Source organism: Limulus polyphemus, unplaced genomic scaffold (genome assembly GCF_000517525.1).
Source record: "Limulus polyphemus unplaced genomic scaffold, Limulus_polyphemus-2.1.2 Scaffold391, whole genome shotgun sequence".
Lineage (NCBI taxonomy): Eukaryota > Metazoa > Arthropoda > Merostomata > Xiphosura > Limulidae > Limulus > Limulus polyphemus.
Window position 1 is genome coordinate 1 of NW_013666001.1, and position 25,366 is coordinate 25,366.

Genomic DNA, 25,366 nt, shown 5'->3' on the forward strand with positions numbered 1-25,366 from the left:
TAATATCAAGAACCTTTTAATAGTTTAGGAAGTGATTCGATTACATAATTAATACTTGAAGACGTTGGTATTTAGTGAAACTCCATAATTACGAAATATATCACCTATTACGACTATGGTTTCGCCATTAAGAGTATCATTAGATGCAAACTGAACCATCTGGTAAACAGCTATATGTATATATATATTTAAGTAAACAACCGTATATAACATTGACATACATCCTGTAGCTAGTGGAATGAGAATTCAAGAATCGTTTAGAGTTTTGTCTGGATTCGTTTTTGTAATTATATTTATTTTTAAAATTGCCAGGTTATTCACTTTCTTACCTTTTTCCTGGACATGTAATATTTTATTGGTGTTTAGTTTTCATAAGGTATGATGCAAATGTTGAGTTTATTTTTCCCAATTTCAAGCTTCTTGAATGTTCTTAGTTCTTGCTTATTTGGGACGTTCTGTCTGACCTATATATATATTATTGTAGTTTTTAATAGTTAGTTTGTAAATACAACTGTGACCGTATTTATCGATTTTCTCTTTGCTGTTACACAACATTTTGTTCAGATTGTTTGTATAGTAGTATATAGAAGGCCGGTTTATAGATTTATCTCTTCAATGTGTTATAAATTTTGCGAAAAGGTTTCCTGACAAAGCTTTTCTTACACCATTTCTTTCTGTATTTATTGTCACTTGGTGCAACATGTGAGTATACTGATTTTAAGTTAATGGTCTTTGTTGTTGTTTCAACAATAATGTGTCAATTAACTTAATTACATAAAGATAATTTACAGCAATTTGTTTATTATTTTCAATTCAGTTTCATCATCCTCAGATGACAAAGGTACAGTGATAAGCTTGTGTAACAAACTAAGGAAAACGGCAAGTTTGTGAGAAATTGGATGTCTTGAATAAGCATGTATGATAGTGTCACTATAAGTCAGTTTTCTGAATATCTTGAAGGAATTTATCCCGTTATTTGTGACAATATTTAAGTCTAGAAAATTAATATTTCAGTTTTCGTCATATTCCACAGTAAACTTAAAAGATTTGTTTTGTGAATTTAGAAGAGTTACAAAATTGTCAAGTTGACGTTTGGAGCCCGGACAAAGACAAACCACATCATCAACATACTGGTACAAAAATCTTAGAAATAAATATATATATATATAAGAGAAAGTTTGTTTATTTGTTTATTTTGTTCGCTGTAGGAAACCAAACAGTTGAACTTACAAATTTTAAAATAACTTCATAATAACCAGTTTTTTACAAGAAATTTAATGGTGCTATTTATACAAAATTTGGTTTAGTATTTTATAACGAAATTGACAATTCATGATTATTGCGCCATTTTTTTTTTTTTTTGTAATAAACATACAAACATAAGCACGTTTTGCACATAGAAAGCGTTATGGCGGGAGATACTCAAATCACCTTGTTGTCAATTCAGTATTTCCAAAAACAGTTTTCTTTAAATAGTGTTAAGTGGTTTCATAAGTAATTTAGTAACTTTTTCAATTGCAAATTATTGTTTAGTGATACAGATGATTATGCCACCCAAGAAATTTCCTTTCTATGGAAAATCTTCTGCCGCTAAAAGAATGCAAGCACAAAGAGCAGCTGAAACAGAAGAAGAACACAATCAAAGACTTCAAGCACAAGCTGCAAGACAGGCTGCTCAAATACAGGAAGAAACCTTGGAACAACGTAAAGTTAGACTTCGAGCTCAAGCTGAAAGGCAGACTACTCAAAGACAGCAAGAAACTGTTGAACAGTACAAAGTAAGAGTTCAGTTAGAATCTTCAAGGCAGGCTGGATATAGACAACAACGTCTTCTGAACAACGTCAAATCAGACTTCAAGCACAAAAATCAAGACAAATAACTTACAGAGAGCAAGAAACAGAGGAGGAACATAATGTACGACTTCAGGCTCAAAGAACAAAACAAGCTCAAACACGATCTAATGTCAAATAAAGCTTTGTTTGATTAAATGCTTTTTTATTTCTCGCATCACAGATTTTGTCTACTTACTGAATAATTTGCTGAAAAAAGTACTGATCTATACATTTCAAATCTAAATTTTCACCGTGCAACGCAGGGAACTCAGCTAGTATTGATATATTCCATATTCAATAAAAGTTTGGTTCGTAGATAGCGCTTCACGTTTCGTGTTTGTACAGTGCGCATGTGCAATAACAATCGTGAGTAAATGTCAATGGGAATTGAAAATAGTTGTAAAACTTTGAAAATCTTTTAGAGTATTTTAATGCTTACTGGTATTTTTTAGCTAGGGTTATAGAGTATTGGCTCTTAAAATGTACCAGAGACTTAAAAGATGATGAAAAGAGTGAGTTTTGGTCACCTGAAAGCAACTTTTTCAAGACCACCTAAGCATCAAGGTGGCTGTCTTCATGCAAATGGCGACACACTCGATAATAAGGACGCTGAAAAAAGGACTAGCTTTGAAGTAGATCGTGAACAACAAGCTAGCTGTACTCTTCCAAAATGCAGCAGTGAGAACTGTTTGTCGATAAATAGAAAAAAAGGTAACAAGAATATCTTGACAGCATTACGTTGCAAATGGCGTAAGACCCGTACACGGAAAAAACGTCATGAAAATCGTCACACTCACAGTCTGTTGTGTGATTCTAGAACAAATACTCATAACCACACTTCACATTCTGAGACCCCTGAAATAGGACTTGAAGTTGTTAGCTTTAAAACTCAAAAACTTTGGTCAAAACAATCAAAATCAGTAACTAGAAGTGCAGTGTGTCCAATGCCATCTCCTATTCGCTGTGTTCGCCGCGAATCAAGTAGTGTGCATGAGTATGAGAATGAAGAAGGAAGTGACCAGACAACATCGGCCCCAGGTACAAATAAAGCTTCAACACAAGTAGGTATTGGCTTAAAATGTTCAGAACCTGAAGAAGATATTGAGGTTACAGTTGAAGGTCTGTGTACTCATTGTACATCATGTAGTTATGAAAGAGGATCTGAAACTGTCTTAAAGTTTTGTGATACTGGTAGTTCAGTAACATTTTGTTGTAAAAAATTAATCACAGATGATTTGTCTAGAAATGTGAAAAGAAAAATGTATAATAGTTATTCTACTAATAGGAATAGTGCTATACTAGAGAAATGTGTTTCAGAAGATGTAACAGACAAAAGTGTTCCAGATAGTAAGTTATATTCTTCTCCCAATACATCTAGTCACTCAGTACAAGAAAACATAAAGTCATTGGGTAACACCACTGGTGCTGAGGAACAAGATTTAAAGTGTAATACTCTAGTGCAAAGAAGTGAAAATGAATGGAACATTTCAAAGTCACTTGAAATCCCTCCAAATATTTCTAGTTTAGCCTTGGACGTGCCTTCGTCATCTAGTGATTTCCAGAGTAAACTAACAACCTTTAATGCTTGTGCTGATGTACCTGATAGTTCTAAGACTGTAAGCATTACAGAAGAGTTGTTTAAGCTGTCCAAATGTGGATGGTATTGGGGCCCAATTACTCGTAGTGAAGCTGAAGAAAAGCTCTCTGATCAGTCAGATGGGGCTTTCTTGGTGCGGGACAGCTCAGATGATCGTTACCTCCTTAGTCTTAGTTTCCGATCATATGGGCGGACTCTTCATACGCGTATTGAGCATTGTAATGGTTTGTTTAGTTTTTATGCTCAACCAGAACCAGAGGGTCACTCATCAATTGTAGACTTGATTGAACAGTCCATGAACTATTCTCAGTCTGGAGTGTTTTGTTATTCTCGTAGTCGATATCATGGATCACCTTCCTTTCCTGTGCGTTTGACAAAACCTGTATCTAGGTTTACTCAAGTACGTACTTTGCAGTACTTATGTCGCTTTGTGATTCGTCAGTATACCAGATTTGACCACATTCAACATCTTCCACTACCAGCTTGCATCAAAGGTTATCTGGAAGAAGGTCACTATTAAAAAAAAAGAAAATTGGTAATATTTTTCCAATTCCGAAAGTAATTTAGCAGGACAAAAGTTTTTCAATTACTACTATTGACTATTCAGAGTTGTAAAGAAAATAGTTTTTTGATCAAATATGAGCTCAATTAGGTTTAAATATTTAAAATGCATTTATTGTACATGTTTCATGGAGCTTTGAACAGCTATGAAAAAAAAGACTGAGTATAAATGTAAATATGTTTTTTAAGTAATAGTCTCTTGTTTTTTATATTAATTTTTTATATAGTGTTGAAGCTTGAATACACAAATATTACAGGTGGTATAAGACAGTATAAAGGGCAATTATCATGTAGAATCTAGAACATGACAAGCTCAGCAAAATATTTAAAAACGTATATTTGGAGAAATTGCTTTAGTTGATTTAGAAACTTTATGATAATATTTTCTCAAATTTATTTGCTAGAGAGGTGGTATTATCAATGGTTTTTTATTGCAATATAAAAGCTATTAATCTAACAACCTGTAGGCATCATATACATCTTAATAAAAAGTAAAAATGATAAATGTTTAAGTATTGATGAAAACTTTTTCTCGCATTGCTTTGTTATTTTAGTTGTGTATACAGGTATAAAACATATTGGTTTCATCTCATTTAAAATTAGATGTTTAGTTTTAAGATAGAGTACATTTAGTATACTTTTGTTATGAAACAATATTAATGGTATATTTTAACTTTTTCCATATGGGCCCGTAAAAGCTTGGCCATTTTGACCAATCTTACTATCACCATGTAACTGTGAAACTATGTATACTATAATGAATACACTGTGTTTATTTTCATGAAATTTGGCAAGCTTTTGATAAATATTGCAATTGTGTTCTCTACAAAAATCAAATTTTGTGATAAATATTTTCACAAAGTATTTGAATTTCTGAAGTACTGATGCAGTCTGATTGACAGGTTGGATTTTCAGACTAAGAATAATGATACTTCTTTTTATCTTACAGTTTTCACATTTCGTTTGCATAACCTCTAGAACCTCTTAATGATTTTCAAAAGCTTTATTTGCAAACATATATTTTATCTCTTATTTTCTCTGCCATACTACTAACTGCGGTACATCTGCTGTTATGTTAAACTTATATCAAAGTTTTTCTTCATTACCCATTCAAGCCGCCTCAAACCATTATTAGTCTCAAAGTGGGTTCCTCGTCATTGAATTTTAACTGCAGCTAAATCATCAGTGTGCAATGAATATAAATGAAATTAAAAACTATGAAATGAAATAAATTATACCTTTTTTCTTCTACTTTATATGCATCATTTGTCACTACATTTTCAGTTAATGATATTCACAATTTGAACTGTTAACTTTTTGAGATATATATATTTGCTTTGAATATTGTAGTCTTATTACCTGGCTTGTACCACATGAGCAATTTCTTCATTCATTAAAAGCATTAACTCCCATTTTAACAGATTCTTCATGTATAGATATTACTGTGCAGTTAAATAGTCCTATATTATTTTTCTCTAAATTCTTTGCCCAAACAAAAATTCATGTATCTTTCAAATGTTTCACAAGAATAGAATGTCCCAAAACTACTGTAATTTAACTGGTTTTCAACTGAGTTACATATAGGGGAAAAAATTTCTATTACTGGTATGAGTAACAACTTTGCTTATACATTCATCAGTGACTCCCTTTCAACTGATATTTATTGCCACCAAATTTAAAAAAGACAGTTTCAAGCTTGAAAAAAACATTATATTGCTTTTTAAATGTTTTCATCAAATAAGAATACAGGTTTTTGTAAAACTGTCCTTGAAAGTTAAGGTGGACAGGTCTTCTGTTGTGGGATGGTATTTTTTTTTTTTTTTATTAGAATAACCTTTTGAATAAAATTTTGAACGCAACTGTGAAACTTTATGAGATGCACACTTGTCAAATTGACCAAGGTGATATGGAACCTGTATGGAGAAGGTTAATTGCTAATTGTCAAAACATTTCTATGTATCTATAACTAATGTCAATGTATAATTGCCCCATTCTGTTCAGTATGCAAGAAGATAAATGCTCTTATTTTTTTCTGTTATAGCCTACCTGTGATACTTGTCCTGCATTTCTTTCCATTTGATGTTAGAATGACTTATTAATGTTACCATACTCCACTTATGCAAATTTATTTTATTATTAGTTTGATACTTGTATACTATTACTACACTACATTAGTTTTTAGTTTATCAGCTCATAGCAAGAATAGTTTTAGTCACTTGCCATTTTGAAGGTAATTTTTAATGACTACATGATAGGAAGGTTATTCTAATTATCAGTATGTTGTGGCTGATTGTACTTTTGTGTGATATTCATTATCTGTACTTGTACATCCTATGAGATATTTCAGGTATCAATATATTAAAGATTATTTCAAATACTAAAATGTAAGTTCACTGGAAATATGTAGAATATGTACTTTCAATACTTAAGATTTTCAACTATAGGGAGTTATGGACTTAAAAAATTAGTATCTCTGTTTAATAATCTTTGGTGCTGCTTTAACTCTAAATGTAAGGATCAAATGCTTTAGAAATATCAGTTACTGTGACAGTGTTGGGAAACTTTTGGAGATCATTTTTATTTTTTAAATTGGTTCATTAGTAGTGTAATATAAACATTTGCTTGAAGTAAGATGACTTAAAGCTGAAGTCAGTAAACAGCATAAATGCAAAGAAACATTCAGTTGTCTTCATTCTGAATAGATAATTCAGTGTACATGAAAAATAAGGAAATAAAAAAAATTTGCTATAAAGTTATTACTTAAAAAAATATTTTATAAAGATCATGCATGTACCAGTAACCATGATGATGAACCCTTTTGATAAACCCTTGTTACACCATTTGCTTGTTATGTTAGACATTTTTCATACATAATGACATTTAGGTTTTAGAATATTAGAATGTACATGTTATGTATGCATACAAGCAAGATATTACATGCTTTGAAAGTGAGGCACATTGAATATCTGAGTTTTAAGTGACTTTATGAACATGCTATGCATAGACTTCAGTAGGTTATGAAGTCTGTTTAAACATATTTAAATTTTGCATTGTAAAGGCTTATGGAAACATCAGTTTTTTCTGAAATTGAAAGGTTTTAGAATTTATATTAAAAATGCAATACAGAAATATCCATATGATTAGGCTGTGTTCACTACATATGAATTTATAAAGAAGTTATTACTAATCCAAAATATATATATAATTTTTGAACAAGTAAAATTATTTAAATGGAGATATTCAGTGTTTAGGATACAGACTGGTAACTGATAAACTAGTGTCATATGAAAGTTCTTAAGCCCAAAGTCTTATGGAAACCATTTTGAAATAATTTGTTCATGGATGTATAGATCTTTTAAGAATTTTAGCATATAAATTATAATTTTGTATAAAAATTCTTAGTGTGTATATAACTGACTCTGTCTATGAGAATTATCACAAACAAGTTGTAAGTCTTGTAGTTCATCTTGAAATCTTTTTGTGCATGTTTATGGATAATTTAGCACACACACAAAAAAAAATATTCAAGCAAATTTTAGCAAATACAAAATAAGTCTGATTTGTGTTATGTGCAAGTGTACAAATTAATAATTCAGGGTAACATAAGATCTCTTCATATATATACACTCCCAAAATTTATAAAAATTAACTTGTTTGTTTTCCATTTACAAAGAAGACTTGTGTAGTTTTAAAATTATAAAAGTTTCATGAACATGCCACATCTAGCATCACATTTTCCTACAAGATAGCTTGAGAGGCCCTATTTACATAACTTTTTAGAATAATTTATCCTATGAATAGCTGTTTGAAATATTTTTTTACTTATTCAACAGAGTTCTAATGGTTTATTTTGATTATAGATTGACAAAGTTTAGAGATTTCTATACATAAACAGTGCAAATTATAACTGGAAATTTTTCAGAGAAATTAATACAAATTTTATATCTGTCAAATAACCTTTAAATTGAATTTACTTTAAATCAAAATCAAATATGTTTAGAAAGGAGTGAAAATTTGGTTTTACTTTTTACAAGTATTTAAATATTCTAAACATACTTTATATATATATATATAAATTGTTTTTGAATTTTCCTTAATATTTCAAAACAAAAAATCAATCTTGATTCCTACCATGTGTCTGTAATAATGTATAAATAGTCACCACAATAATTAGACTTATTCACTATATCCAAGTGTTCTACAATATAATAAAAAATTGAAAATTTGTGTATATTTAGAAATTGCCTTTAAAAGCAGTGAACTGCAACTGGTATTCTGTAGCACAGACAACATTATATTTGTTACAAAAGTGTTTCGTTTAAAAAATGTAAAATCACATCAATCTTAACAAGTGGGTATATATACTTATTGGTATTAGATTATTTTTCCTACTGCTCTAAATAACATTTCATGAGAATATTTATTGTGTTACTTTTTTTCTCCATAGTAATGTTTATCAGTGGTACTTAAATCATGCAGTGTGTAATAATAGTAACTTGATAGGTCTGTGAACATTTTAATTTTTTCTAAATAAAAGTAACAAAGCTATCCATAGTAGTAGACAAAAAGTTTTTGTGTATAAGGACAAATAAAACATTGCTGTATTAGTTAAGATGTTGGTGATGGCAGAAGTAAACCATTTGATAATGACAGCTGAATTGACAGCAACTGATTACATTATTGAAGTTGTTTTGCTCAGAAGTTGAGCACTGTTTATTGTTCAAGCATGAAAGGAAGAACTCTGAATGGGTGCTCATATGCCTTTTTTATAAGTTACTTTAAAGAATCAAGATGATGTGGGCTGATTGTGCATGTTGGAAACAAACTATTGTAGATCTTTTAATCTACCCCTTTCCTCTTAATACTAGATCATTTTAACCAACTTATTTAAACTGTGCCATGAGAATTCAGCTGTACATGTTGATGAGTGGACATCTTTAATTTTTTTTTAAAGTTGCATTAGTTATCACTTCAAGCCATCCATTGGGCTTCAATATGTAATTGGTATAGAAAAGTATTTTGTCACTATCATTATTTTACATTTAATTATCTTAACTACTTGCCGTTTAAGTATTTTCATATTTTTACTAGGATTACAAGCTATAAGTAGGGGTCAAACTCACAATTTTTTTTGGAGGGAGAGAAGAAGATAAAGGAGTTTGATGGGTAATCTGTGCTAGTTAAATGCAGTCACATGTTTCTTTGTAGATTAATGCAACATTCTTTCATAACATTATTTGAAAAAATGATGGATAATCCTCTAATGCTGTCAGTTACTGCAAAGCTATTCTATTCCAGTACATTTATGTGATGGGAACAGTGAATGTGTTAGCTTAATAGAGGTTACAGGGATATAATGAGTTTAGCTTAAAAATTAGTTCTCCCATCTTACCTGTCCAGTGGATTTTGAATTAAGTTATCAGAGCTAAAATCTTGCAATTTACTCCACATCATAACTGCCACAAGATATCTACTCTTAAATCAAAGGTTTTAATTAAATAACATCCTGATACTGGCAAAACTCTGGTTTAATTTAGAACTAATAACTTCAACAAGATTGGGCCAGCCAAGTGAGCTCAGTAAGTATACATCTTAATTTACTAATCATGTGACAACACAGGTCTTTAGTAATGAATAACCACTAAATGTTGTCATACAGCAGTTGAAACAATGAAGAAGGGCTATTTGCTCCATTTGTGACTTGTATATAATCACCAAATAACTTAATTGGGATCATTCAGTTTTTCTATAGCACATCCCTGCTATAAAAAACATAACTTGCTATATATGTAAAGCATGTTTGATTCATTTTTTTCATAGGAAATACTAATAAAACTACAATTTAAAAGATTTACTATGGCTAAATAAATTACTTGAAAAAAAAAACACAAAAAACTGAAATACCCATTTTATAGATAACTGTGACTAAATTGTAATTTATTGAAGTAAAAAATAAGTGTAGATTTTGAATTAATAGTTGAATTGAAAATGAAAAATTATTGCAGTAAGAGTTACACACACATATATATATATACATGATTTCTAGATGATTTTTGTGTTTGTAGGAAAGTGTGTTTACAATAGGTTCCAACAATATATAGCCTCAAGTACAAGGGCCAGTACATGTGTAGCTGTCAGTTTTGTTGGTTTGCATCTTGAATGCAGTTGTATATTGACTGGTCACTTGTCATTGCTTCTAACTGACAATAAAACATTATTTTTAACATAAATCATTTCCACAGGGCTCAAAATTTTTTTAAAATTTGGTCGCCAACAAATATTTCTAGTAGTCAGCTAAAATAGGGAACAACAATATGATATGTTACCTGAAAAAGATTTATTATTACACACCAATCATGAAAATTTGGGATGCTTTGGACATAGTTTTCCATATTCTTTGTCAGGTAACTTTTGTCTCATGTGCTTTTGAGTATATCTTAATGTTTTGGTTCCAAAAACCAACTATCAACAGTTTTTGTGGATGATAGTTGTGAAGCTCAGCTAATGAGTTGAATCATCATCAGATCACTTAAGGTTGATTCCTATAGATGTGTTAGATTGTTACTTTTAATTAAATTCATATGGTTAAAACCATGTTCACATGCAGCTGAAGATATTGGTAAAACTGCTACAATAGTGATGAGGTGGCTAAGAACAGGAAATCTGTTTGCCTTAGAAAGTGTCTTGTCAAGTAATTCTTCAATCTTTAAAACTTGTTCCAAAACTTTGAACTTGTACCATTCAGTCATAAGAAATTTCATTTTACTATCTTTGATGAAAGATATCTTTGAAAGTACTGAGCAAGGAATTCAGTTTTGTCTTTCCCAAAATTTTCAAGCTTATCTTGAGGCCAAATAATAGTATCAAACACTGAAAAAGGTTTTTACTACCTTTTTCCTTGTTCTAAAAACTGTTCCTGAAAATATTTCATTCCATCATTGATGATTCTCTTCTTTTCTGAATCAAAGTTTGCATCATTGATGTTTGAAAGCTTGATTTCCTTGTACGTTCCATTAATAGCGGTTGTATTTATAAAAAGAGCCTCACATGATCCAATGTTGGATTGCAAGTTTTTGAGTTTATTCAGGGTCTTTTTATGTGAATCTCAACTTGACTGAGAAATAAATTTTACTTATGAAATGCCAAAGAAACTTCTTTAAAAATACACAAAAAAATCAAGTAGAAAATGCAAAGTTAGAGCAAACTTGAAATATTTCATCCTTTTCAATTTTTCTTTAAAGACCACAGACAATAGGGTATTTTTTGTGCTTGAATGTATATATTGTATTGCACTAAAAATAACATGATTAAAATATTAATGAAATACTCAAGCTCATGTGGCTCCAAGACATATTTGGTCATTGTTGGCTAGCTTTAAGAAAAACTAGCGGAAACACCACATAGCAAACTGGCCGGGCAAACCTACGTCACACAAGGTAAACAAAAATGGTGACAGCAGGTGAAGATAGATGTAATGTGTCAATCGCACCATATATATGTTTGAACCAGAGCTTATAGGTGATAATGTGTCTAATGTTGGCTGAAGTGGATGAGGACTGGCAGTTGTCTGATGTTTCTTGATATGGAATTGTTTCAATAGTTATATGTTACAATGTCATAAAATGTGCAGAATACAGTATCGAGAATCCATCAGCTGATATTACATTTACATCTAGATGCAGATCCCTCACTTGAAAAAACAAATATTAACTAGAATTTACTCATAGATTTACTATATTATCACTCACGTGACCACACTGACAGCTGTAAATTTCATCCCATTTTCTTGACGTTAGCAGTGTAAAACAGTCTTCTCTGACTTATATGAATATGGCAAAGTATACATTAAGAATGAAGAAACAAACATAGCTTGGATAATATTTTGATAATCAATATTGTAAATCTAGCCTTTTTATGTTGCATACTAATATCTCCAATGAAATTTCATAAAAAAGTGTTACAAACATGAAAAATAAATAAAAAGAACAGCCAATTGTTTGTCCATACCCTTTTTTTGGTAAATAATAGCTGAAAATTAAATTTCATAAACAATTTTTGTTTTAGCAGATCTACTGATGTGTTTATAAAACTTGAATGATAGCTGACAATTCTATATCTCACTTGAAAGATTAGCTAAAACCTGAACTTACCCTGCCTGCTTCTCGTTTTTGAACAGCTGATCGGACACGACTGTCATTGCTGTTATTGGTTTGTGAACAAGAGCATGATGTGTCACACTGGCATGAGACTGGCTGCTTCTCACCGTGCCTGATGGATCTCCCTCGAACTTTGAATATATACTGGGCACTGCATCTTTCTTTAGCACCAGTTTTTTATTTTTTTTGCAAATCCTATATCAAATTGTAGTTTATTTTCAAAGTCTGATTCCAAAAAGTGTTCACTTCATTACATGGCAGCTTTCAGCAGACTCCATTTATCACAACTTCTTGATAAGAACTTTGTCCAGGCAATGTGCCATTTTCTGTATGACTTAGGAAACTCATGCAGAGATATACTTTCTTTTCCTTGGGAATGTTCCTACATCTGTAAACAATACAGTGAAATACCATAGTTGGTTACTCACAAATAACTGTATTCACGACATCTGTCAAATGAAATTTGTCCAGAAAAAATAAACAGTTTTCCACTCACAGAGAGGAAGCCAACTGTGACTGGCCTCATTTACGTTGATGACATCACTCACTTCTGATTCAATTTTTCTACCAAGCAATTGCAAAGACTGGCTGTTGCACTAACTTTGGGAGCTTGCAGGGCCAGAGTGGGGGCAAGCTATTGAAAAATGACTTAGTCTTAATTTTTAACATATTTCTACAGCACTGAAATATAAATACAGATATTTTTCTTATTTAACTGTCAAACATCTTTAACTAGAGCAGTACCATCTCCTTTCTCATTAGTTATATTCCCTAAATGAACTACTGCTGTGCTACAGTTTTTCATAATAGCAGTAAGAGCTCCAACCTTACTAGAAACCTTGCAAATGTGATGTAAATGGTGAAATTTCAAGAGCTTTGATTCAAGACCATTTTCCACAAGTCCTAACTGCCTCAATCCATTGGGTGAATTCCTGGAAAATTTATACAGTTTCTTCTAAGTACTTCACGAGTTTCACAGAATTTAATTTTTGTGCAACACAGTGTTGTTGAATTAAATCTGGAATGTTTATTTTTCACTTTAGTGATCAGTCCATTTTCTTTTCCTACCATGTTTGCAGCATCTACCTGTGCCAAGTCTTACCAACCAGTTTTCTTCTTTCTCCATAAAGCTGTATAATAACCTTTTGCAGTGGATGATTGAAGAGGAATAATTAACAGGAAAGTTTCTTTCACTTATCTTTTATATATATCAAACATAAGTAATTAGCTGTTTTACTGTTGATTTATCAATTGATCCATCTATGATGATAGTTGCATGACTATAATCCTTGATTTCAGTGGGTAGTTCTTTCCTTATTACATATGCGATGTGTAATATAAACTGTGCACTGCATGTTGTTCTGATATTGTTCAAGACTAACATCTACATCAAATTTATTCAACAGTACAATAAAATTCTGAAAATCTAAATGGTTTGTTTTATTTTGCTACATAATATGCATTGTTGAAAAGCTTCTCCAGATCTTGAAACATTTGCATCCATCTTTTTCTGACACTGCTAATGTTGTACATTCCATTTTTTTTGCAGCAAGTTCTCAAGCTATATACTTTGTGTGTGTTTGTGGTTAGTTGCATAGTCTAAATTTTTCTAACTTGAAAGGCCATTGGAAACCTTGAATAAGCTTAGAGTTTTTATCTGAGATATTTGTATATTTTGAGCATATTTGGCACATTGCAGTATTATCTTCATTTGTTAACCATGCAAATTATTCACACCATTTTTGCTTGAATTCTCTTCAGTCTTTCTTATTCTGTCAAAAGAGTAGGCTCTGTTTTTAAACTATACTCAATCTTGATTAGCCTTATAGAGGTAGACTGACAATTAATGAAACATTTTGATGCTGAATGTTTGAGCAATTATCTCTAATATATGGAAACATCTGTTAGCTGAGTTCTTGCATAGATCTTAAAATATAACATTCATAAACAGAAACATTGCCTCTTGTAGATATGTAGATCTTGAAAGTAGAGTTGTTCAAAACTTGAAAATAGCATTGATAACTGGACCAATTGGTGGTTCAGATGTTGCAAAAGATATATCTGCTGAAGCTTTTTGCCAGACACTAATCATAGTAGAACGATCTGGAAAATGATCTATAGGAAATAGTATAGCTTATAAAATGAGTCAGATCAACGTAAACTGGTAAAGCAATCAATGATTGGTGTGTCCTTTAGCCAATCAGGAAATGTCACAGACCTACTGAAGGATGTGTAGATTGTATAGGAATTCTTTTTGGTGGCAAAGGACAGGTTTATGTGTTTTAATAACAGTGACTTCCAGAATATAGAGATGAGAGGTCAACCAACCATTTGCAATAATTTAAGACATGCTATCCGTGTAGTTATCAGCACAAGTTGGGTTAACTAGTAAATGCTGGCCAGTCGCTGACTCGCATTTTGGTTGTAGAACTTTTGTTTTACAGGAGCGACATAGTAAATTCTTTACTTTCACACTCTTAGTTCTTATGGATGTGGGTACATGTTGTTTAATTCTATCCTACAATGTCTGTGAAGTGCAGAGTGTTTGATTTTGTGAAGAAAACTATTTTATGCTACACAATTATGCAGTGATCAATCGATAATGATTCTGATTGTCAGACAAAGTGAAAAACCCCACTGAAATGTAAACAAAATTCCCCTGTGATGTAATGCAAATTTTGGTGGATGATCAGCAATTGAGTGTTTGCAACCAAACAGTTGATATCAGTGGCATGTTCAGTGAACAATTTTGCTCTCTGGCTGGGCAGCATTTGCTTTGTTTAGTGACTAACCCAATCAAAGATAGTACTTCCAACCAGGACACAGTCATTTCAAAAGCAGCACCAAAACTTAGGCTTATTGTAGATGGTCTTTCACATGTGCATATAATCTTACGAGCATGTAGATGTAAGTAGGTTTTCAATTTGAAGTGTCTTATAAAACATGATTATCTGTTGTGAATATTGAACAGCTTTATCAATTTATGGATTTTTACTTATGGGATAATTTGTTTTAAATCATGAGTGCATATTTTGTATTTTCAAAATACAGACTCAAACAACATTGTAAACAAAGTGCTTGAAATAAGACAAGTCACCAGAAAAATGGGTGATACAACATAAATTACCTCAAAGTAACAGTGTATTGTGTGAAAAAGAAAAATCAGAAATTCAAATGCAACAGAAGAATGAAAGTTTTCTATATGCCTCATATAAGTATGAAGAAATCTGATATTATATCTATGGCTTAGAAGAATAATTCTTTGTTCTTAGTGATAATGTTATACAGCAACTTAGAAAAAAAAATTGTTTCTCTGGAAGATGGAGTAATACATTCTTACAAGTACTGAGAAAACTTTGTAAGGAATTTATGATTGTTAACTAATTACATTGTTAATATAGAAAAATTGTCTGGTGATAAGCAAGAAGAACATAGGAGTAGTTTTTTGTTTTGATACTTCTTATACAGACATATTCCCATTAACTTGGGATTTGAATCATTCATAACTTACTTGTCCTTAGCTGAAACGTATAATTTGCATAAATATCACAAGAACATTCTAATTGGCAGTCACACAGCTGTTAAAATGTTTAGTGTGGTTTTGAAGTCCTGTTTAACTAGGTTTAACTGTTTTTTTAAATTGTGGTTGGCTGCAAACTATACATTATTAAAAGATAATTGAGTTTTAATGAAGCACATGCCTTCTATTAAGATCGGTTTACGGATTTTTGATGTACATTATTTGAAATCTAACTGGAGTTCATGTATATTTCATAACTTAAGCTGTTCTCGTTAATATCAGTCTTTTACCAAGTCTTTGTTTCACCTACTGTGTGTACTTGATACTTCAATGGTGCTACTAAAGCTCAGCTATCAAATATTCTTTTTAACTCAGAAAATGAAGGAGAAACTTGACTGTTAGAAGTCAATTATCCAGATGTTTAAAAGTTTAATAATGTTTCCATATGGATGCATCTGGCTGTTGGAAAGACTAGTTCCATTGTAGAAAAATCAGACAAAAAGTTTTTTATGCTTCTTCAGATGCACATATAGCTTACACTAATCAGCTCGTTAAAAGTGTTTGAGACTGGGTTGAGGGTATTGACCTTAAGCATTGGCTGTATAAATGTGTATGTGAAGAGTAACAAGTATAGTTCATTAGGTTTTGTTTATGTACAGTATTTGTACTTAGATAGTTGTGTGGCTCAGGTTATTATGATATACATATAGATGCTCATTTGGGATTGTACAAGTAATAGTTTTGGTTGGACTTTGGGTATCCGGTTACTGATATCCTATCAGATTCAGATGTTTTAGGATTGGATATAAGTTCTAGCCATACATATTAAACATGTGCTCTACAAGTGAGAGGTAACTTCAGTACATTATAGTATTAAACTAGTTACTTGATTTTTTGAAAAATTAATGAGGATGTGCATGGGAATATACAGTTCTACATGATTTAGAGGCTGTTGTGAGCTCTTTTAAAGGAATACAGGATGTGGTAGAACAACATTGTGCTTTACACTTCCAATTCCTTGTTGAGACTTTTGTTTGGATTGTGTTTGTTGTTGCTGTTACTGTGGCAACACAAAGATGGAGGTGATGTTCATTTAAACTACATGATGTCTATTTGTATTACGAAAACCAGGGCTCCTACTCTTTAATACCAGGGAAAATGCAACTACATTTAGAAGCCAGTGTAAATCACCAGTTGGCTACATAATTCAATACCTCGAGTGTGATGCACATGCAAGTAGTATTATGTCTGTATAATGTTGTTCAATGATCCATTGATAGAAATGCTATCTGATTTTCCTACTGATTGCAATGTTAATTTATGATAGGATCAGATATTTGTCCCAACCCTACGTATCAATATATTTCTCTCCAACTTATGTGCTTTAACAGTTATTCTCCATGGACATTGTATATTATATATATATATGTATATATACACACACACACAAAGCTACAGTGAAGAAAATACATACTACAGGCTTGCAACAGGTGAAGATGTTACTCTGTTTTCAGAGTTTGTCTTTTATATATGTTTTCGTGAATTGGGTTCAAGAATATAGAAAAATTTCAAAATTTAACTATAACTGACTTAACAGTTGTTTTCATGGTAATAGTATATTTAGCTTGGTATTACAAACATTTATTCTTTCTGCTGATGTTTGATTTCTGTTCATTATAATCTGTGTGAGTATATTTTATAACTGTTATTTGACTTGGTCACACAAATATTTTTTGTAAGAAAGACTAAGGTTAGCTGTTGATAAGTTAATCTACATGCTTACATTCAATTTAGTGCTTTGCACCTTTAGTATGTGTATATGTTTATCTTAGTTATTTTAGCTTTCTATTTACAAATATGTGTATGTGTGTAACTAAATATATTTTCAGGTTAATCTCTATAAGATGTACTTCTAAACACTGTTATTTACCTGTCATACAGGCTGTATTTGTTTCTGGATTATCTAGGAACTACTTAAATGTTTGCTGGTTTAAAAAAAAATTGATTTACATAAGTTATGAAATTACATGTATAAGAGTGTGTGTCTGTTTGTGGTCAGTATTTAAAGGACATTAATATTTTATTATACAATATGTTCATGGCTTCTCTGTGATAAACTTGTTTGTATATATAAAACTTTCTTTAAATGAATTAAAACTTAAAGAATAGATTTGTTGAAAAGAAATGGACATGATTGTTTACCTGCAAACTAGGTAAGAAGAGGTATAGTTAACTTACTTGCAGGTAAGGAAGGGAATGATAGGATAGTTTACCTGTAGACTAAGATAAGAATATAACATTTTTTTTACACTTTAAAGTCTATAAATTTTAGATAAGGATGTTTTGTTTCCTGGTGTATATTTGGAAGAATTACATATAGTGTATATTTTATTCAGTTGCAAATTACTACGTGAAACTTCTGCATACAAACCATTGGTTATTATCTGAAAATGTTTAACATGCATAAAGTTCTATCTATTGTTAAATATCCATTATTTTTATGCCATCAAATGAAAGGTGAAACTTGTTTGTCCATTAAATAACTTGTTTCTAGAATTGAATGACAGTGCAAGCCCTTTCTTGAACAGAAAATAAGAATACATTCTGAAGTCCATTCTGCACAATTATGTGCAGTATGAGTGTTGCATTTGTAGACTTAGCTTTTCATGATTTCCAGTAACTCATGTTAGTTTTTATCAGACTAAACTAATGCTATTTTTTTACCCAGGAAAGCTATTCTAATCAAAATAATGCACAACCTGTTTCACTGTAATTTCCATAACAAAACTACAGTAAGATTCTTATTATGTGAGTCCATTATTATCATTATAAGTAAAGGTGTACTTGTGTTTACAAAGTAATACTAACTTTTAGCAGTTTTTTAAAATAGTTATACATATCCATGTGCTTAAATGCATAATGCAAGTACATGCATAAATATATATATATATATGTGTGAATTATAGGGACTTATAAATTGATTTTCACAGTTTCAAGTCTATACAACTATTATAAGGATATTTGGATTAGGAACCAACATGTAAACTGTAAAACTAGTTGAGATATTATGCCCTTTAATTTCTCTGAAATCAAAGCAGCTCCACTTCATGATTAAGAAATGGCTTGTTGTTGACACACATATGATAGTTTTTTTATACAGCTATTTCTAAACCTTTTAGTTTATTACTCATAGTTAGTTTATATCATCAAGAACTGACTAACAGTTAAAATTAATTTTTGTATTTAACCTTTTACTTGGAAGATTTGAAAAGCTGGAATTTATCCAGCAAGTCTAGGGCATTATGCAATGGACATGTATGGGTAACAAGCACAATCATATGGTGTTTAAATAACGGATAAACCTACGTACAGTAATTACTTCAGAAGTTCTGCTTGATAGTCTTTTTTGTATGCCAGTTGTTTCACTTCACTTGAGAGGAAAATAAGGTGTATTTGTACAAATGTAATTGTTTATAGCACATTGTAATAATCAAAATTGACCAATAATGTTTGTCTGCATTTGGTATTTTGTTTTGATTTTTCAATGCTTATAGTAAGGAGGATATACTTTATAATGTTCTTAATTCTGTTTTTCAGTATGGCATTTTGGCATTGAATTTTAAATAATTTGAAAAGTATATGATACTTATATACAAAAAATATTAGTTTATTTTATGACCTTATCAAATATACAGTGTGTGTAAAACTATCTTATTAGAAAACTTGTTTTAAGATAAACTTTTGCATTTTTCATTGATATTACTTTTCCCATAAACAAAAATAAGAATTCTACTATAATGTCAACATGGTCTGGCTCTGTTTACTTTCTGTCAGTTTTTTCATATGAGACCTTGTTTCTGTATGTCTCAAACTAACTCTAAGTGCATGCAACTTGTGTAATTTATGCTTAGTCTCTTTGGTTACAGCTAATGTTTATACCGATAATATACTGGATTCTTTATTTAAGCTTCTGTTATTGGATATATATATATATGTGTTTAAGATGTATAATTCATTAATTATTTTTGGTAAAGAAAAAGTTAATTCATTATAATACCACTTCAGGTTAAACCTTTCATATCTGTTGAAGTAAATAAAACTGGAAATATTTTCAAATAATAGAATAAAGTTTATCATTTCTTAGTTACAAAATGCATTTTATTCTAATACAATACATGAACTGATTCATAAGATGTAGAGTGTATACTTTTGTAAAGTTATTGTATATTGAATTTGCACAGAATTTGATAATTTCTCTTTATAACATATACATACAAGTCACTTTTGTACTAGTAAACGTATGTTGCTTTTGTAAGCGTGAAATGTAGACATTCACATTGTTTTCTGAAAAACAAATTTGACATAGCCTTTTAAGATATTTATGGGTAAAATTATTTAATAACTTTTATATTACTTAATCTGTATCACGTGTAGTCAGCTCACAATGCTGGCTGTTAAAGGAATCATAAAAGAAAACTTGTGTGCAGCTTTGATTAATTAATTTCTGTAGATGACACTAGAATTTTGGCTTTTATGGACTGCTCCTGTCTGTTTCTAGAGTTAGGTGACATTTCAGCAGTCAAAACTCTACTACACCTAAAATACTATTGATACAGCTAATTTTAGTAGATGGTTTTCCATGTGAAAAAAACATTATCTGGCAGTTATCAGAGAAAAATCAGAGTTATATATGAGAAAAAAGTGTTGTAGTTTTTCACTGATGATAAACCATTCTGGTGGATTCTTAATACAATATAATCATATTATCACTGTTTTTCTTGTTGCACTATTATATTCTGGAGGTCTTACTTTAATCAATCTTGTGCCTTAAAACTATTACAGAATATTGAGCATTTTATGGATATGTGGTTAAAGAAATAATACTAATGTGTTTACTCTTTGTGCAGTATCTCTCATTATATGTATCCTGCAATTGAAGGTAAAATGGAGTCAATTAAAGAAGTTTTTAAACAGAACTTTTTTTTAAATTATTAAATGTGGAAGTAAATTGATTGAGGAAAAGATAATGGGATATAAGAGGTTGAAACAAAATACATGTATATTTGGAGTTTATTTAACCTTATTCCTTTTTCATGTACCTTTTACATTGAATGCTTCTTATTATGCTGAGTTTGATTTTTTCTGTGACACAATGTATAATATAGTGTAATAGATATGAAAATGTTTAAGTTGGATTTTATCAGAATTTTCTTCACATCTTAAATATTGTAATATCTTAAAACATTTTTTCTCCATCTTGTGAACCTTAAGAAGATGGAGAAGAACTCAAAGTATAGAAAATGATATATAAATATTTAAATACATTTTGATTTCTTCTGGACACTTTTCAATCTTAACTGTACGTGTAGGTGTAGAGGCATGAGTCAGTTGAATTTCATTTTTCAACTGAGTATGACTAGTTGAAATCTATAACTCTGAATAATAAAAGATATACAAATGAATTTTTATCATCAGAAACTCTTATGTGTTGATAAACCATAAAAGAAGTGAGCACATGCAGTATTTAGGCAATGACAAATTGCACATAAAATGCAAAAATGCATTGCCATTAAATTTGCAGCAGAGCTTGAGAACATGACGATAAAAACAGAAGTAACTAACATTCCCTGTACCTATTCGTGAATATCTTTGTCTTTGCATACATATATATATATGACCATATTCTTAAACAGTTTAAAATTTTTTATGAAAAAAAAAAAGAATATACTACTGCTACACTAGTAATTAGTTAACTAATAAATCTTGTCAGATTTTCCAAAGGGAAAAAAAGGCTAGTTTACTTTTTTTTTAATTTTAACCTATGTGTATTGAGCACCAGCTGTAGACAATTATTGTAGCCTTGTATTTTTTATATTCCCACATGAAAAAACAAATACAACATAAATAAACTGAAATATTTCTCTTTACATACAATGAAGTGTTATTGAGCTTTAATTTCCTTAGCTACATTAGCTAGTAAATATTTATAAATGACGTTGGATTTTATTGGCAAACAAAATGGCACAGAACAGTATTAGTCAGAATCAAAATGAAAATATTGCTGCATATGTTATCAGTGACCCAGAGTTTGATAAAATATGAATATGCTGTAAATTTCAGCAGTAATACTACCGAGTAGAAAAAGTAGCTTATAGTTGTAATGGCTGAATGATACGTAGTTTAGTCTATAAGGTATAAGACTTGTTTTCTACTGCAACACTAGATGGTTATACACTTAAGTATCTTGTAAACATGTCTTGTAATGTTTAAAACAAGAACACAGAATCCTGTTCACCTGTGTCAGCAGGGCTGTTGTGGTATCTTGAAACTTTTGAGTGGATACTATTTAGTTACTGCAATAGTTTTCTCTTCTTGCTTATGTTTTCATCTTGTTCTGGTGAATCAAAATCTGCAGAAGAAATACTACTTCTGCTTGCATTGTGTACCTTTAATGAGACTGTTATACCGCAGTTAAGCTTGCTCATTCTACTCTGTGTCCATGACTTCCTTAATTTCTGGTTCCAAAAGTTGAAGTCAGCTTAATTTCTTGTGTCAAGATTTGTCAGGATCTTCTTTTTCACATATCCTATTGATGGATGCTCTTTTTCCATCTTGAAAGATTTAATGACACTGTTCTTGATCTCCATCTTAATTAACCTTTCTGAAAAGTCACTTGACAATTTATTCTTAACCAGTTGGTCTATAGTAATGTCCATAGTGCCAGTTACTACATCATCAGTCAGGTTTAGTTGTATATCTATAGGAGTATGTGTTTTCAGTATATCAACATCATGCTATTTTGTAGACGAAATGATGTAAAGTTGTGCATATGTTGTTTATAATACTGATAATAGGTACAGTAATAGACTAGATGGCAGTGTTTTCTTTGTTCCATTTACAAAATCTGCAACTAACATACAAAAGTTCCTGAGACTGATCAAGACCTGTAATCTTCCTCACCCACAACTAAACCCAAAATATTTAAGTAAGAACAGATTTCTTTGTTGTAAGCTATGTTGATACTATATTCTTATTCAAATAGTACTTACATTTTATTTTATTATATGAAACAGATTCAAAGGATAATATTTTATTAACATATGACATTCCAAGGGTAATTTGAATAATAATCAAATATTGCTGGATTTGCATATGCGATACAAACCCAAGGCTTTAGGCCTACACATGTGATTAAAGCTTTTTTGTCTTTTTTTTTTCCTGCCATGTGATTGACATTTCTTAAATATGTGAAAGTTATGTTTTTTTATGTAATTTCCTTATAATATGTTTTTATTTGGCCCTTCTAAATACCAATCAAATCATTCAGGAATGGTCACAAAAAAGGCAAATGTCATCAAGATTTTTAATTGGAAATGTATTTGAAGTACACCTTAAGGCAGTCTAAAGCTATTTTACCAATCTAGATTTACTATTGTCAAGAAATACAAAACCTTTAAAAAAATACTGTAAATGTCAACAAGCTATATTTTTTAAGCTATGCAAAGTAGATATTGAAACAGAATGCTAAATTGAAAATAATTTTGAAAATAAGTTAAAATTCATTAAAAAATGTACCTATTAGTCAGTATATATCATTATTTTAATAAGAACACCATCAAGAAATGTATAATAACCATCAAAAAGCTGTTACGTAAATCAATCAAAGACATAATCATTTTTATCAACACACATGTGTAAGTCGGGGGGATCTTAACTGATAATCGATTCTGGTTTCCAATTTTTTTTATTATTATTATTCATATTTATTTTTGTTCTAAATATTTTTTTTAGTTTTTCTAAATTGCCAACTTTATCGATCCTAAGAATGTTTTTTCGTTGTTCCTCGATGGGAGAGCGGTAAGTTTACGAACTTACAACGCTAAAATTCGAGATTCGATTCCTCTCAGGGGGGCACACAAGATAGCCCAACATGGCTTTCCTCTGAAACAAACAAATCTGTTTTGTTGTTGTTGGTTTTGTCTTTTCTTGTGCACGCATGATCTTATATTGGACATAAATGAGCAATCTTCGTTTTCACTTTAATAGCGGATATGGTGATAAACCAGTTGGAAACGGAAATATGTGATAAGCTTGCGGGACAAATTTGAGCGAAGGAAACAATACATTTATTAAGGCAAATGCAAGCAATAACAAACCAGCTATGTACAAGGGCTGCAAAATATTACTGATATTGCGCATGCACTCTATAAACTGTAATTTGTTCAAACCGGACGGTTACAGTTAGCAGTAGATATATGTCGAAGGCTAAATTGTAGAAATCACGGCTTTTAATTAACCTATTAATTATAAATATTAGTGAACAGCTCTTGCTCTAGCATACCCGTGTTTAGTAACATGTTTTGTTTTACTTAATAACAAGCTACAGACTGGTGTTGGTTCTTTAAAGCATGTTATTAGTCATATCAGTCATATTTTAGTTGTTGAAAGAAATATATTTGACCAAAAGTTACATTGTAACTTTCGTTAATTTTGTTTATTACACGGAAAAAAAACGATTTAAACTGTAGGAATTAAAAACTATTTGAAGACCTGGTGGCAAGGGCGTTTGACTCGTAATGTGCAGATCGCAGGTTCAAATACCCGTCACTGAACATGCTGGACCTTTCAACCGAGGGAGTGTTATATATATTTATGGTCAATCCCATTATACGTTGGTAAAAAAGTAGCACAAGAGTTGGCGGTAGGTGGTGTTGACAAATCGCCTTCCTGGAATTTATCTCTGCTAAATTAAGGATGGCTAGCGCTGATAGCCCCCGAGGAGCTTTGCGCGAAATTCAAACCAAACCAAAACTGGCCCTGAGGCCGAAACGTTGTTTGAACTTATCATCATAAACAAATTGTATGAATGGAGTATTTGATTATATTGTATTTACTGTTTGGTTTGTACTTGTGTTAACAACTTCAATTACAAAGTATTTATGAAAAAATAAAATATTTAAAATGGCATAGAAATACTGTTTTGAATGAAATTTTCTTTATATCTCCGTCGTAATGTATAATGACAAGAAAACTGTTTGTGGAACCCTCGATACTAAAAATTAAATGAGATCGGATTTACGTTCTGTAAGACCCTGCGGTATGTCTGCGGACTTACAACGCTAGAAACCTGGTTTTGATACCCATGGTGGGCAGAGCACAGGTAGCCCATTGTGTAGCTTTGTGCTTAATTTCAAACAAAAGACCCTTTTTAGAAATACAGATATGTTTTTTTTTAGATCATACTTTTTAGAACCATATTAATCTTAGATCATACGAATTTTCACAAAAACAAACATGTTGTTTACGTAAGGTGTCATCATATAAACCATTTGTTTAAACGTACATGAAGAGACCATTAATTTACCTAACACCAAATGATTTGTAATCAAAAACGAATTGGCTAGAGATAATGAATTTGTATTAAAGTATGCATAAACAAATACGAAGGTGCTGGGCGAAAGTTTATACAGGATATGTCTTCTACCTGCTGACTCAACGACGTTGATCTGAGGCATCTTTTGGCCTATGCCAAGTCCATCTTCAGACGAGAAAGAAGAAAAAAAATAAATGGATTCAAACAAATACAAACTTTACATTTTATGTCCTAAAAGTAATTACCTGCTGACTCAACAACGTGAAGTCAGTAGATAGATTACTTTAAAGGCTATAAAATGCCATTTCATTTCATTTTTTAACTTT

General features: G+C 30.9%; 1 protein-coding gene across 1 annotated transcript; it reads left to right on the top strand.

Annotated features, from left to right (window-relative positions):
* Positions 1–2,202: 2,202 nt before the first annotated feature.
* On the top strand, positions 2,203–7,951 carry LOC106457913. The gene has a single exon (XM_022383992.1). It carries the CDS (start codon positions 2,334–2,336, stop codon positions 3,948–3,950), a length of 1,617 nt encoding a protein of 538 aa, XP_022239700.1. The 5' UTR covers positions 2,203–2,333; the 3' UTR covers positions 3,951–7,951.
* Positions 7,952–25,366: the final 17,415 nt, after the last annotated feature.